This window comes from Juglans microcarpa x Juglans regia, chromosome 5D (assembly GCF_004785595.1).
Source record: "Juglans microcarpa x Juglans regia isolate MS1-56 chromosome 5D, Jm3101_v1.0, whole genome shotgun sequence".
Taxonomy (NCBI): Eukaryota; Viridiplantae; Streptophyta; class Magnoliopsida; order Fagales; family Juglandaceae; genus Juglans; species Juglans microcarpa x Juglans regia.
Genome location: NC_054602.1, coordinates 6046660 through 6060494, shown reverse-complemented (window position 1 = coordinate 6060494; position 13835 = coordinate 6046660). Strand labels below are relative to the sequence as shown.

Sequence of the window (13835 nt, the reverse complement as noted above, 5' to 3'; positions counted from 1 at the left end):
GGAATTATATGAGAAAAACAAAGGGACATATAAAAGGGAATGGGGGCTGACGGCTAAGAGGTCTTTTGATGCCATTTTCGGTTTTCATACTTTGCATTTCTTCTTCTCTTCCTCTCACACGACCAAGCTAGTTTCTCTCCAAGCAAAACGCCACAAACACCATACCAATCTTATTTTCCTCTAGCCACGAGTAAGGAACAGAATGAGAAGTCACCTCTTCAAGAAGGAGCCACACAGTAAAAAATCCTAAACTCTCATTACCCACACTCACACACTAATACGAGGATCATGGGGCAACTAGGGCTCGGTTTTGAGGAAAACCCTTGCTGCAATTGGGAGGAGATGTCGATTTCCACTTTAATTCTTATGAATTTTCTATATGTTAGTCCAAAATCAGAGTCTTTTTCCACTTCTAGTAGATTGCCTGATGTCTTCCCTATCTGAGTAGTATTTTCCTGAGTCATGTGGTCAAGAGGTAATCCATGAATTTGAATGTAGAAGGCTTGATGGTTCAATCGGATCTCTTGTAGAGTGGCTCCTAGTGGCCTAGGTTTGAGTATTAACAAATGCCATTTGAAATTCCAAGGGGCTTGATTGAGAATTATTTGTTTGTCATAAGGGGTTTGGAAGGTGAAAAGGAAGAGATTGGCTTCCAAGTCTTCAATGAGAAATTTCTGAATGAATTTCCATGTGGCTTTTATGCAAGCATAAATAGCAAACTTTTTCAGTGGGCGTGCAACTGCTAGGCACCCAATCAAAGCAAGTTCTGATGTCTTTTTTGCTTCTTCCACTGCAGGTTCAAGCTTGAGATCTTTCCATGAGAGTGATTTGGTTTGTGAGATCAGTTGCTCCACCTTCGACTATTGTAGATGTTGTTTGAAATCAGATTAGTGTCTGAAGGTTACGGGAGGTAATTCCATGAACGAGTAGGTTTTTACAGCAAAGTGTAGAGAGACTCTAAAGAGAGAGTGGACAATTGGATGACTTGCTTAATTATTAAGGGCTTTAGAGAAATTAATTCACTTGTTCCAATTATGATAATCAATTTGAGCTTTGCTACTCATCATTCCTATCCACTACATTTTTTTTATTATTTTTTTTTTGTTTTATTTTTCTGAAATTAATTGAATTATTCTACTCATCATCTATATATCACACATTTGATAAGAGAAAAAAATAAAATAAAAAAATAGATATATAACATATGAAAATGATGAATAGAATTTTTCAATCAATCTGGTTGAAGGATGATCATGGTATCGTCGCCTTTCAGATTTATGATGACTGTGCTTGTGATGAGGTGGCCGAGAAATTGAGGTCATGAGTGAGTGGATGGTCGGCCATTATGCAAATTAATGCTTTTATGATCAGGTGTGGAGGGTTGGTGATTGCTTAATTGGTTATAGAACTAGTTGCATCCAGAGGCTTGACAGGGTGTATATATAAATTATGTGGGGATTGCCGACTCTGGGTGATGGCGGGTCTTCTTTTTGTGGGGGTGCTGGAATTGCGTGGTAAATGGGTTTTGAAAGATTATTATCTCTGAGTTGCAAGATTTGAATAAATTGTACGTTTAAACGACATTAATTTCTTTATAAAACTTATTTTACATGCTTAATTATTTTTTTCTCTTATTTTAGACTTCAAATCTTGAATAACAACTCTATATATATGAAATTCAAATCTAGCACAACTTGGTGTAGAAATAAAGGTTAGATTTTAGGTCCAACCCTTTTAGGTATATTTTTGTCACATATAAGAATGATCGATTAATCCAAGTGTTACAATAAAAGGTGATGTCGCGAGTTTTCAGCAATATACCCTTCTCTCTTTTAAAAAAAAAAAAAAAAAATTCGGAATAATGCTATACACTACAGTACTCTCATCTTATTTTGATCATATCAAGTAGTATGTGGTATATTTATCACTATTAAATTATAAAGAAGCATACAATAAATGATCATTTAATTGTGAGAAATGTATTACATCTTACTTAGTGAAATGAAAGTGTATTGGTAGTATAGTATATAGAATTTTTCAAAAACTCCATGTTTGGACGCTTAGACATCTCATCTAAAAAATTTTATAATCTTATTCCTAAACATCACTCAAACGTAAAATATTTTTTAATTTCAAATTACTTTTTGATATAATCATTACAACTTTCACATCCAAACAAAACATAAAAAAGAATACAACTTTTTCAAATTTTAAAACAAAAATAATATTAAAAAATTATTTCGAATAATATTTTAACTTTATAATATTTTAACTCAATATTTTTGTCTCATTTCTCAAAATCCAATAAGGCATTTTAACTCAAAAATTTTCATTATTATTTACAAACAATTTCACTACATTTACATAGGAAAATGATATTATACTTCCTCATTTTAACTGCTCATGTATTTAATATTTTTTTTAATAGTTAAAAAAATGACTATTAGTATTTTGGTGTATTTTCTTAAAATTTTAAAAATATTTTAAAAAATTTAAAAAAGAAAAAAAAAAGTGACATTTGACCTAGGGGCACCCCATTTACATAATTATTATCTCATCTCGTCACTCAAACGTGTCTTTAACTCTCTTTTATTTATATATTTATAGTTTTATTTAGGTAAAAAAAGTTTCCAATTTTCTGTTAAAAAGGTGAAAAAGTTTTCAATCTACCGTTTTTTTAACCATTCATAGACCACAAGCATTACCGTCCACAAGCATTACCTTGCAGCGACCTTCCGTCAATATTCTTCAAGAAAAGGTCAATATGTCCTTATACCAACACATAGGCTCACGTGCCACCCGAAAACCTCCCCTCCAACAATTACACGCAAGCTACCACCAAACTTCTTTAATCTCAAATCTTCAAAATCGGCTTTATTGTATCGTCATCAATACTATTGATATCATGTTTTGCAACTCAAACAGTTTTGTAAAACCCAAAGTTCTAGGTACTTGCAATTAAGAAGAAAGTGAGGCTCCTGTAACCTCTAAAATCATTCTGATGCCTAAGTCAATCGATTACTTTTTGGAAAATGAAAACACAATGCAAAATAAGAGTTACACTAGTTGAATCGAGACCCTCTCGTAAGAAGGTTATCCCCTATTTATACCTGAGTCGGGCCCTTCAGTCGAGAGAGATCGTGGTGCGTCAGATGCTAGGCTTGCCACCACTCATTCTTTGTCGCCTTAGTGGGGGTTAGTCTGTGGCCTAACGAGGGATCGTGCCGTGTCTACTGTCCTACGTCTGCGCGGCCACCACCTCTCTGTCATGCTAGGAGATGTTAAATTGCGGGCGAGCCGTCCTTGGCTCGTGGGACGCTCTACTGTGCGTCGGATTTCTTGAAATCGATCTAGGTTGGCTCGTGCCTGGGATTCGGTTCTCTGGGGTCGGGGGCATGATGATGTGTTGCCCAGCGGGCCCGGTAACTTGATTTGGCAGACCCTGATCCTCCCGGACCCTGAATGGACAGGCCCGGATAGGCCGATCCCGCACTTACTTGACTTCCCGACCCTCTCACCCCGAGTCCTCGGTTTCCCTACTTGGGCCCGGGCTTCGTGGTTCAGCCTTTCTAAGCTTGGGCCCTTTGGAAATGAGTCTTGGCTTTCTTAGGCATGAGCCCTACGGGAGTGGGCCTTCCCTCACAGATACATATGCTAAAATTCTTGTAGTGCTAATTCCATAGATCAAAACAAATCATTCCTAACTATACAATATATTCTTGCTTTCCATAAATAGGGATACAAAGATTGAAGAAGCCGATAAAATTGTCAAAATATTCTCTTGCATTGTTCCTTTCATCTGTTGCACCCTCTCATCACAATCCCTAAGTCCATTGTTTGGAGGGATAACAAAATCTTTCTTTTGATACTCTCCTAATCTTGGAGGATGCAATCTCCGCATATTTTATTTGAAACAAAAAAGTAGAATCTACTACTAAAAAAATAATTTTTTTACTTAAATTATAGATGTATCTATTATTTTTAAAAAAATACACGAGACTTATATATTTTAAAATAATAAATAGAATTTATTTTTTTTCAATCAATTCAACATTACATCTAACATTCAGTTCACACGCCCACGTGCCCTTCTAATTTTTCCTACTTTGATTTCAATTTTCAATCAATTTTGATTGAGCGGATGAAAAAAAAAACACAAAAAGGACAAGTAAAAATATCCAACCCACCTAGTTGCATTGTGTTTGTCCATTAAACTATAAAAGGAAACTAAAGTGGGCCCCGGGTTGAGACTTGAGAGGAGATCATCAATCGATTTGGGTACGAATTGAAATGTAACTAATCCAAGGTCAAGAACTTTTGCACTGCCAAGTCCGTTTGATGATAAAAATTTATTTTATTATTATAAATTTTTTAAATTTTTATATAAAATATAATAAATAATTTATTTTTTTTAAATTTTTAAATAATAATAATATTATAAAAAATAATATTTTATTTAATTTTTAATTTTCATCTCTAACAATCTCATCATCTACTATTCAAACCGCACCAACAATCCCCGTTGTTCCGGCTCGCTCATATCAGTGTTTCTCCCCTCGACAACCTCCCCCTCACACAAATCTACAATTCAAACACAAACATCATGTTTATTTGAGACGAAAACCTCGGTTTTGTCTCATATTTTCTTTCTTACCGAACGGCTTTAAAGAGACTTGTGTAGGAAATGGGGGCGTACAGAGCGGACGATGATTACGATTACTTGTTCAAGGTGGTGCTGATTGGGGACTCGGGTGTAGGCAAATCGAACCTGTTGTCTAGGTTCACGAGGAACGAGTTTAGCCTGGAATCCAAGTCCACCATCGGGGTCGAGTTCGCCACGAGAAGTATTCGGGTTGATGATAAGGTAGTCAAGGCCCAGATTTGGGACACCGCTGGCCAAGAAAGGTTCTCCCCCATTTTCACGTTTCACATTTCCTTACATGGATTTAGGTCTTTTGCGGATCTTGAGATTGCATTCTTATTGAATTTTGGGTGTTTAATAGATCTCGAATTTCCTTGGATGGTTGATACATGTGGTTATATGCACTTTATATGCCTTGCAATTTTCTTTCATTGAAACTTTGTTGGGAAAAAGAAAATCTTTACTTAACTCAGCCGAATAATTCTGAAAGACTAATCGGGTGTCTGCATTTTCTTTATGGAAACGATGTGGAGCCTTTACAAGACAAATGAAATGTGCATGATGTCATCTTAGAATTTAAGTACTTGTTTGTCATGGAAATTGGTTTTCAATGCTATGTATGAAATTATATTTAGTTGGTGGCATTGTTGCATTAAAGTTTTGCTCATCTAGGTTGGATGCAGTATGATAACGACACCATCTTTACAATCCAGTTACTTGGACGAGCATTCTTTTGGCATTTCCTTTTATTTTTTGAGGCATGAATGAAATGGTTGGTTAGAATACCAAAGCTCCGTTTGTTTTTTCGTCCGATATATAAGTTCGATGGATTGACTGATAGTCATTGTTCTTGATGTGATTGTTAGCTTCAATATGAATTATCCCTGTACGAACCCCTAGGGGTTGGCTCAAGTGGTAAGAGCCTTGTTCTTGGTGGCATGCTTCTTTCAGGTCTAAGGTTGGAACCCTTGGGTGGAAACAATTTTTAGGAGTACTGAACAGGGAGAATTTTTTCTTGAATTACTTGATATGCACTTGTGGGAAACTCCTTGCCGAGGCCAGTGCACCCTCGAAATTAGTTGTGATATTTCTGTGATGTAAGACATGCTAGGATCTTGAAAATGTTTTTTTTTTCAATAAGGGTGCGAAAAACAGGTAAAGGTAAGACTGAAAAGGAAGAGAAAACGATGGTCTGAGTAAGAGAAGCTTTTCTGTAAGTTGTAGTCATTTTTCTTTAACATCATAGCACTGTTCTGTTCTTGATAGTACGGCCTGTTTTTAGGCCTGTTCAAGTGGATGTTTTTTAGAACAAGACCCCGCTATTTTGGGCTTAATAAAAAGCTCCCATTAAACTTAAAGCTGGCAGCATCCTCTTTTTTATTTGAGCCCCAGATCAACTTGGGTGCATCATGCTCTATTTAGTCGATAATAATTGAATATATTCAGTTTTTTTGCACATTCTTTGCTAAAGGTATCGTGCAATTACGAGTGCCTATTATCGAGGTGCTGTTGGTGCTTTACTAGTCTATGACGTTACCCGACATGTTACATTTGAAAATGTGGAGAGATGGTTGAAGGAGCTTCGGGATCATACAGATGCCAACATTGTGATCATGCTTGTGGGAAACAAAGCAGACTTGCGCCACCTACGAGCAGTTGCCACTGAAGATGCCAAGGCTTTTGCTGAAAGAGAAAGCTCCTTTTTCATGGAGACATCTGCCCTCGAGTCCATGAATGTTGAGAATGCCTTCACAGAAGTGCTGACCCAAATTTATCACGTTGTAAGCAGGAAGGCCCTTGATATAGGGGATGACCCAGCAGCCTTGCCCAAAGGGCAAACAATCAATGTCGGAACCAAGGATGATGTATCAGCTGTGAAGAAAGTGGGATGTTGCTCTGCTTAAAATGGAGATGAGATCTAAATTATATATCATCTTTGGAATTCTATGCTCTGTCCAAATTCTTGTAGAGATCAGCCTGAGTGAAAGAAATGCTGTGTCAACAGATTATTGACTGTTTGAGCATTATACTTTGCAAACATGAGTGAACTTTGGGCTATGTCAGTCAAAATTTAGGATCCATAAGATATGTGCCTGTTATTTTCTTTGATTCAATTTGAACAACCTGCGTCCCCACATTTACCATATTGTATTACTAAAATTATTCTACTCTGGTTTTATATTGAGTTTGGCTGTTTTAGGCTGTGGATGCTCGAGGACTAGCTTCGATGTAATATTATAATGATGTTATTTCCTCTGTATATCATGAACAAATGCTTGCATTCTGATTTTTTATGCGACAAAGTGAGGGTGAGGGCGTGCCTAGTGCCTACACCACCGGCCCACTGTCAATCTGCCCCATCCCAGAGGAGACTCCCGGACTCCACCGCCAGACAATGATTTCAAACGCCAACTTCGACCGAGATGTTGGAGAAGAATCCCCTGTGATAGCTGCAATATGCCACAATTATACAGGAAACTTGCACGTTTTATGAACGGAACGAAAGTCCCCGGGACAATCCCACGGTAAAGCAGCCTCCCCAGGAATAGACAATATCCTAATAAAGGGCGTCTCGTTTACGGTCGTCTTTGCACATGATGATGATCCATGTGTGTGACGTCTGACTACAGAATATTTATTCAGCTGCAGAAAACCAGATGGTATTTATAGTTCTAGAGAGACGGCAGGATTGGAAAATGGTAGAAGAGCTAATGCTAATCTCAAGATGTCAAAGTTAGGGAGGAGGAATCGCATGTAATAGATATTTCCGCAGTTGTTTCATGTGGCTGAAACATGGAGAATCTTTGAGCTCCATCTTCACACCAATAAAAGCATCAGAACTTCTCGCATAAGGAATGTCAAAACGTTGATCTAGATCAATAGATTTTTTAAATTTATTTTTTAAGCTTAGACCAAGAGCAAAGTAGCTGTATTTTTTAAATGAAAAACTCTATTTGCACACCATGTCATCAAATTGCTCCAGATAAACATAGAATGTCGGAAAAGATGCCGACTCGGTATCAATTTCAGGAACACCTACGTTGAGAGTGAAGGGGGGTTCCGTCACGATGGTCGATGGTCATGCACGTCTCCTGTAAAGTTCCAAATATATATTCGTATAGAAATCTTGTATACAGATTTATATTTCCTTTTAAAATAACATGTCCAGATTACTGAGCCGAAAGTAGGGAAAAAACTTGTTTACACAATCAATATGTACTAATAATGTTCAATTATCAATGTACTAGCAACTAAACAAATAGTAGATTTTTCTTGAACCTAGGACAACACAACTTCGGCATAACAATTTCCTGGAGGTCATTTGCGAGCTTCTGCCTTGTTCAGTTCCTTGGCTGAAACAATGGACACATTATCAATTTCAAGACGTTAAATACTAGGAAACAAAAGACAAGGCAACCTATAAAGGTCCCAATATCTTACCAGCCCTTTCTTCTTCTCGCTTTTTGGCAGCTTCTGCCCTTTGTTGACGTATAAGGGATAAACGCTCTGCATGAGAAACCAAAAGAAAACACCAAAAAAGTTGAAATTTTTATATTACTAACGTGCATGAGGGGCATAATGAAGGCACGCCCTAAAAAGTAATACAAACTGGTAAATTTCATGCCCATACCCATGAGGCTTCTATTTAGTCCTGTCAATAGGCCATCAAGATTCGGCCAATGTCTGACAAGTCCGAAGCATTATTAGTATTTGTAACCATAAATACAATCTTATTAATTTGTAGTTCCATAACATTAATACTACAAGCCAATTTGTTTTATCGTATAGCAAAAACAGGTATGCCTTCCAATCACACACACAACACAAAAACAAAACACTTAAAGCTGTCACAGTTGATTAAGTAATAAGTAGTTTATAATGATCAATTACCTAAATCTTTCCTAGCTTGTTCTGTTTTCCCCTGTTCTTGCAATTTCATATATCGCTCATGAGCCTTCTGTTTCTCTAACTGCTCTGTCCAACATAAACAAAAACTCAAGGTAAAAACAACTGCTTCGCATGCTAAATCTTTAACATTGAATAGAAGTATGTACTCCATTAAAGCTTTGTGATGTTCAACTACTATCCAAGATATTATCACCATTGGACAGAAAATAATTACAGAAAACCAAAGTTCTCTTTTTCAAAGACAATGAATTACTCCAGAAACGGATCATAGATCATCTCCTTGAAGAATGGAAGTGTCCATTCACAAACCTTTCACGCCTTGAAAGTTCAGTTGTTTTCCCCAACTGCACAAGAGAAAAACACATTACTTTTCTTTCAAAACTAACAATGAAGAATGTATGAGATGATTGGGTGGAACTTACATCAAGATCTCTAGCTTTCAAGGACTTTGGCTTTACCAAATTAGGATTTTCCGCTTCTGCTAACATTATTGGAGAGAAAGACATGGATTTCATGTTGATAGGACACATCAATCAGACAACCCAAAACACAAGGAAATAAAGAATTCAACATAAAAATTGGTCATCGTTACTAACTTCGTTCTTTCCTACAGATTCGTCAGATTCTTCCTTCTCCAGATTCGTCTTCAGGTTCTTCCATTTCATGCTCAACTTCTTGCTGATACCATCGAGTATAAGGCAAGAGTTATGCATAAGAACAAGTAACTACTCTGAGAAAACAAAAGGGAGAGCCGACCAAGAGACTATTTATAGTTGCCGAATTGAGGGCACTTTAAATTGGTCATAATTTGTGTTACTACAAATCAAGTGTCCATGCATATGAGAGAGAGAGAGAGCGAGAGAGAGAGAGAACAGTCTAAAAGTTCGAGGACGTGTAGATGTACTAGCAACTGCAATCATTAGAACGCAACAAAAAATGTTTGGAGTCAGCAACACTAAGAGTGCATTTGGATGTTGAAATGAGTTAAGTTAAATTGAGTTGAGTTGATAAAATATTATTAGAATATTATTTATTATTATTATTATTATTATTATTTTGAGATTTAAAAAAATTGAATTGTTTATTATATTTTGTATTAGAATTTAAAAAAGTTGTAATAATGAGTTGAGATAAATATATTTCCAAACGAAGCATAAAAATTTGCCATTAAAATACTTCCTTTTAGCTTCATCTTAAATTAAAGTGGGGAAAAAAATAAGAACTCCATTTTCATATTAAAGAAAATACAGTCATCAACTAAGTTAGAGCCTTTCAATTTCTCATGAATATGCATGCATATATTTATGCTTCTTTCTACCGCGCACACAACCTAAAATGTGAAACAAATTACATTCGTCTGTAGTGACCATATGCCATGTGCTCATGTATATCGCGAAGCACATGCACAGGGTACTTCCTAGTTCCTATCCTATTGCTCCCTCCGTTCTCTCTCGAGAATAGAATGAAAGTGGGACTCTTACATAAAAGTCATTTACCCTTTAAGAGAGTATTATTTTATTTGCTATGATGTCTACAGAAAAAGAAAGAGTATTATTGTATTTGCTATGATGTCTACAGAAAAAAGTACGGTGACCCACAAAAATTGTAAGGAAACAATGGTGGCAAATGTCAATATCAACGGATTCCATAAGCACAAATTCAGTCTCTCTTTCTACCTAATTTTGGTATTGACCTGATAAATATCACAAAAATCATATTACCGTTTGGTTATCTCACTCGAGAATGCTTCTTGAATATGATCATCATATTCAAAGCTTGTATTCCACTCCCACTCCAGCTAATATTTAGAAAATTATCAGCAATCCTTAGCAGGCAGCAATAATGGCAAGTAATGCTAGTCGTAGAGTGCGTAAGAATCACACAATCATTTTAAAAAATAGTAAGGTCTACTATTTAAAAATTAATTTTTTTCATATGGATCCCGCATTTACTCACTTTTTACAAAGGAATTGAGCATGGTTTGCACACTCTATTACTGCAAATATCATCTCTCCATTATTACACGATAACTACTAGAATAAATTTGATATAATTTTTATCCACCAACCAAATCATTAAAGTCAGTTCAATCATTTAGAAACAGACATTGAAGCGAAATACGCTAGTATTGGCATTGGATTAGTTAAATATCTTTTCATCTTCAAATTTAACAAATATCATCCATATTTGTTCCACATTGAATTAGTTAAATTGTTTTCATCCAAACTATTAGCTACAGTAAATTTATTCTTCTTTTCAAATATGAAAAAAACTATAGCAAGTTTAAAAGTATTTTTTGAGATTATTATATTATAGATATGAGATTTTTATTGATGTGAGATTTTACCATCTATATACATATGAGATTATTATATTATAAATTGTTAGATTGTGAAAATAAAAATGAATATGATTTGTTGGAGGTTATCGAAGATTATGAAAATAAAATAAAATAATATAAATAATAATATTTTATTATTATAGAGAGTGTGATGACTAATCTAATGTAGATTTCAAGTTTTGAATGATTAGTTAAAGGTAAAAAAGTTACATATTAATTAAAATTTAAAAAATAGGATGGCCAATTCAATACTAATGCTGAGGAGTCAAATGGTCAAATTCAATTCCAATATTGAGGAAACCACCCAATCACCTGCTCAAGCCAGATATAAAACCCAGAAAAAATTAAGGAATTCACTTAAAAATATCAAATTTCCTAGTTGGTAGCTGAGAAACCAGAGTTCTTTTTTTATTATTATTATTGTGTACATAAAAAAAAACATAATTCAACGCTAGAAATATTCTAATCATACTAAAAACAAACCTTTCTTGGGAACAAAACGGAGAAGAGAAATTAGGGTTTTTTAATTATATTTAGATGTTGAGTTGAGTTAAGTTGAGATAATAAAATATTATTTTTTAATATTATTATTATTTTAAAATTTAAAAAATTTGAATTATTTATTATATTTTATATTAAAATTTAAAAAAATTATAATAATAAATCAAGATGAGTTAAGATATTTTATAAACTAAACGAAGCTCAGTGCTTACGCATCTCTTCTGGAGTCGAGAACTGGCGCTTTCCAGTGGGCTTGTTCTTGAACTTTCCTCGTCCCATCGTGTCAAAAGTCAAAAATTAAAAGTCAGTAGTTGGTGATGATTACCGCTCAGAAGCCGATTCGATGAGAAGCTACTCTTTATCTTGAGGTTCTTTGGATTATTCTACCCAGTCCGTGTGCGCGTATGTGTATATATATTTGTGGGACTTGTTTGAGCAAGAAGTAGATTCCTAGGTCTTTCAGCCTTCAGGATTAGGAGTTTGAGGAGTTCCACTTGTAGATGACGACGGCGTGAAGTGGAGGGTAATTCCCGGGCGTGACTGCTCGGACGGGCAATAGAGTTTCCCTCTGACTGTGACTGTGACCGCAAAACCCGGACCCGTTCTGACCCATCCACTTGTTTCCAATGGGTTTGGGCCTCGACCACCTCAAGCCCATAACTGGTTTCGTTTCTACCTAAATAAAATTTTTCTAAAAAATAAAGAAAAGACGGCTACGGTCAAATAAAATAATTGAAATTCAAATGATATTTAATAAACGGACAAAAATAGTATTCATAAGCTTCTTTTGTGGGGATATGTTGTTCATAAATCTCCTCTTAATTACTGACCATTCTTCCTAATATACTTTTTTTTTTATTGCATTACAATATATACTCTCTCCTTTTTGGGCAAAAAAATGAGGCTAATGTTGATTAATCACAATTCATTAATATTTTAATTTTCTTTTTCACCCAATATGACCCCCATGTATAATTAATTAGACTATGATCTTAGAATAACATCAATGTGAAATCCACTACCTAGCTGTAGATTAAAGGCTAGTTTGGGTAGTGGATACTCCACTACTATTTATTATTTTATTATTACTTTCACTTACTTTTTATTATTATTCACTACTTTTCAATATTCTATCATTACTTTATTACTTTTTCATTACTATTCACAGAATATTTGAAATCACATTACTACCTAAATGCAACCTAAACCACTCAAACTCATGTAAAAATTATGAGTTTTATTTGTTAGCAGCATAATATTATATCAAGATCTCTTCATATGATGTTAACTAAGGGAAGATTGTCTTTTTTTGAGAATGTCTGGACGGCATGTTTCCCATTGTCATGTGTTTCATGGGCGTGATATGAAACTGGGGCATGGCACCTACAAACTGATTACGTGGTAGTTCACAACTTAACATGAGTGCAAACTATGTAGCTAGTGCACATGCTCTCTCTGTTGAACTTGATAGGAGGCATTCTCGTTACAAGTCTTTCACGATGAGTCATCTTCCACTTGTCAGGTTGATAATTTCTAACATGATCACCTAAGATTTCAATCTGAATCCAACGCAATTTAACATGTTAGAATTGGATCATCTAATATATAATTGAATTAAATGAGTTAGGTTATGAATATTGACTCATATATAATATATATACATACTAGTCAATAATACAATTGGAACCTTATTAGAATCTTATAAAGAGTAATAATTTATTCTTTTAAATTAATATGAGATCTAATACATCACCTACTTTTATTCTTATCATATGAGATATTATAATAAAACTTAGACTAAAATTACTATTTATTTATTAAGGGTGCGTTTGGTTACCAAACTCACCTCAACTCATCTCAATTCAACATTACAACTTTTTCAAATTCCAATACAAAATATAATAAACAATTCAACTTTTTCAAATTTTAAAATAATAATAATATTAAAAAATAATATTCTAACAATATTTTATCATCACAACTCAACTCAGACACACTCTAAGTCTATTATAGTAAATTTGTGTGCAACTTAGAAAATTTAGCTAGAGTTGAGTCGATTACGAATGTTCCAAAGTAGCACGCCAGTAAGATGGACGTGAACAGGAAAATGGCGGCGGCATTTGGCCAAGATTGAAGCCGCCATTATGTTAACAGCGTTAGTCATTTGTTGGATCTAATGATTTAAAAATGGAACGTATGAACTTTACCTTCGATTTTTTTTATTTTTTTTGAAACTATTACCTTCGAATTTTAAAGATAGAGACATCGAACCAAAAGGAAATATAATCCTTAAGAAACATGAATCTATATTCACTGTTCTCAATTCCCTAATTGCTATTGTTTAACGGGAAATCCTCTAGATATAAAGAGATTATACAAAATCAATCTAACGTAATTTGATGTGATTTATCAAATTATAAAATTATTTTTATTATAAAATAG

General features: G+C 34.7%; 1 protein-coding gene and 1 pseudogene across 1 annotated transcript; one reads left to right on the top strand and one right to left on the bottom strand.

Moving 5' to 3' along the window:
• Positions 1-4488: 4488 nt before the first annotated feature.
• LOC121265613 (ras-related protein RABA1f) lies at positions 4489-6827 on the top strand. Its single transcript, XM_041169295.1, has 2 exons — positions 4489-4905; positions 6114-6827. The coding sequence occupies exons 1-2, from the start codon at positions 4685-4687 to the stop codon at positions 6544-6546; spliced, it is 654 nt and encodes a 217-aa protein (XP_041025229.1). The 5' UTR covers positions 4489-4684; the 3' UTR covers positions 6547-6827.
• A 998-nt stretch (positions 6828-7825) lies between these two features.
• On the bottom strand, positions 7826-11672 carry LOC121266232 (annotated as a pseudogene).
• Between the last annotated feature and the right edge of the window lie 2163 nt (positions 11673-13835).

Bases quoted from the DNA above. Each gene is read 5' to 3' on its own strand.
- LOC121265613 (XM_041169295.1), top strand. From the start codon at position 4,685: ATGGGGGCGTACAGAGCGGACGATGATTACGATTACTTGTTCAAGGTG. The intron at 4,906-6,113 runs GTTCTCCCCCAT...TCTTTGCTAAAG, and splicing joins GACACCGCTGGCCAAGAAAG to GTATCGTGCAATTACGAGTG.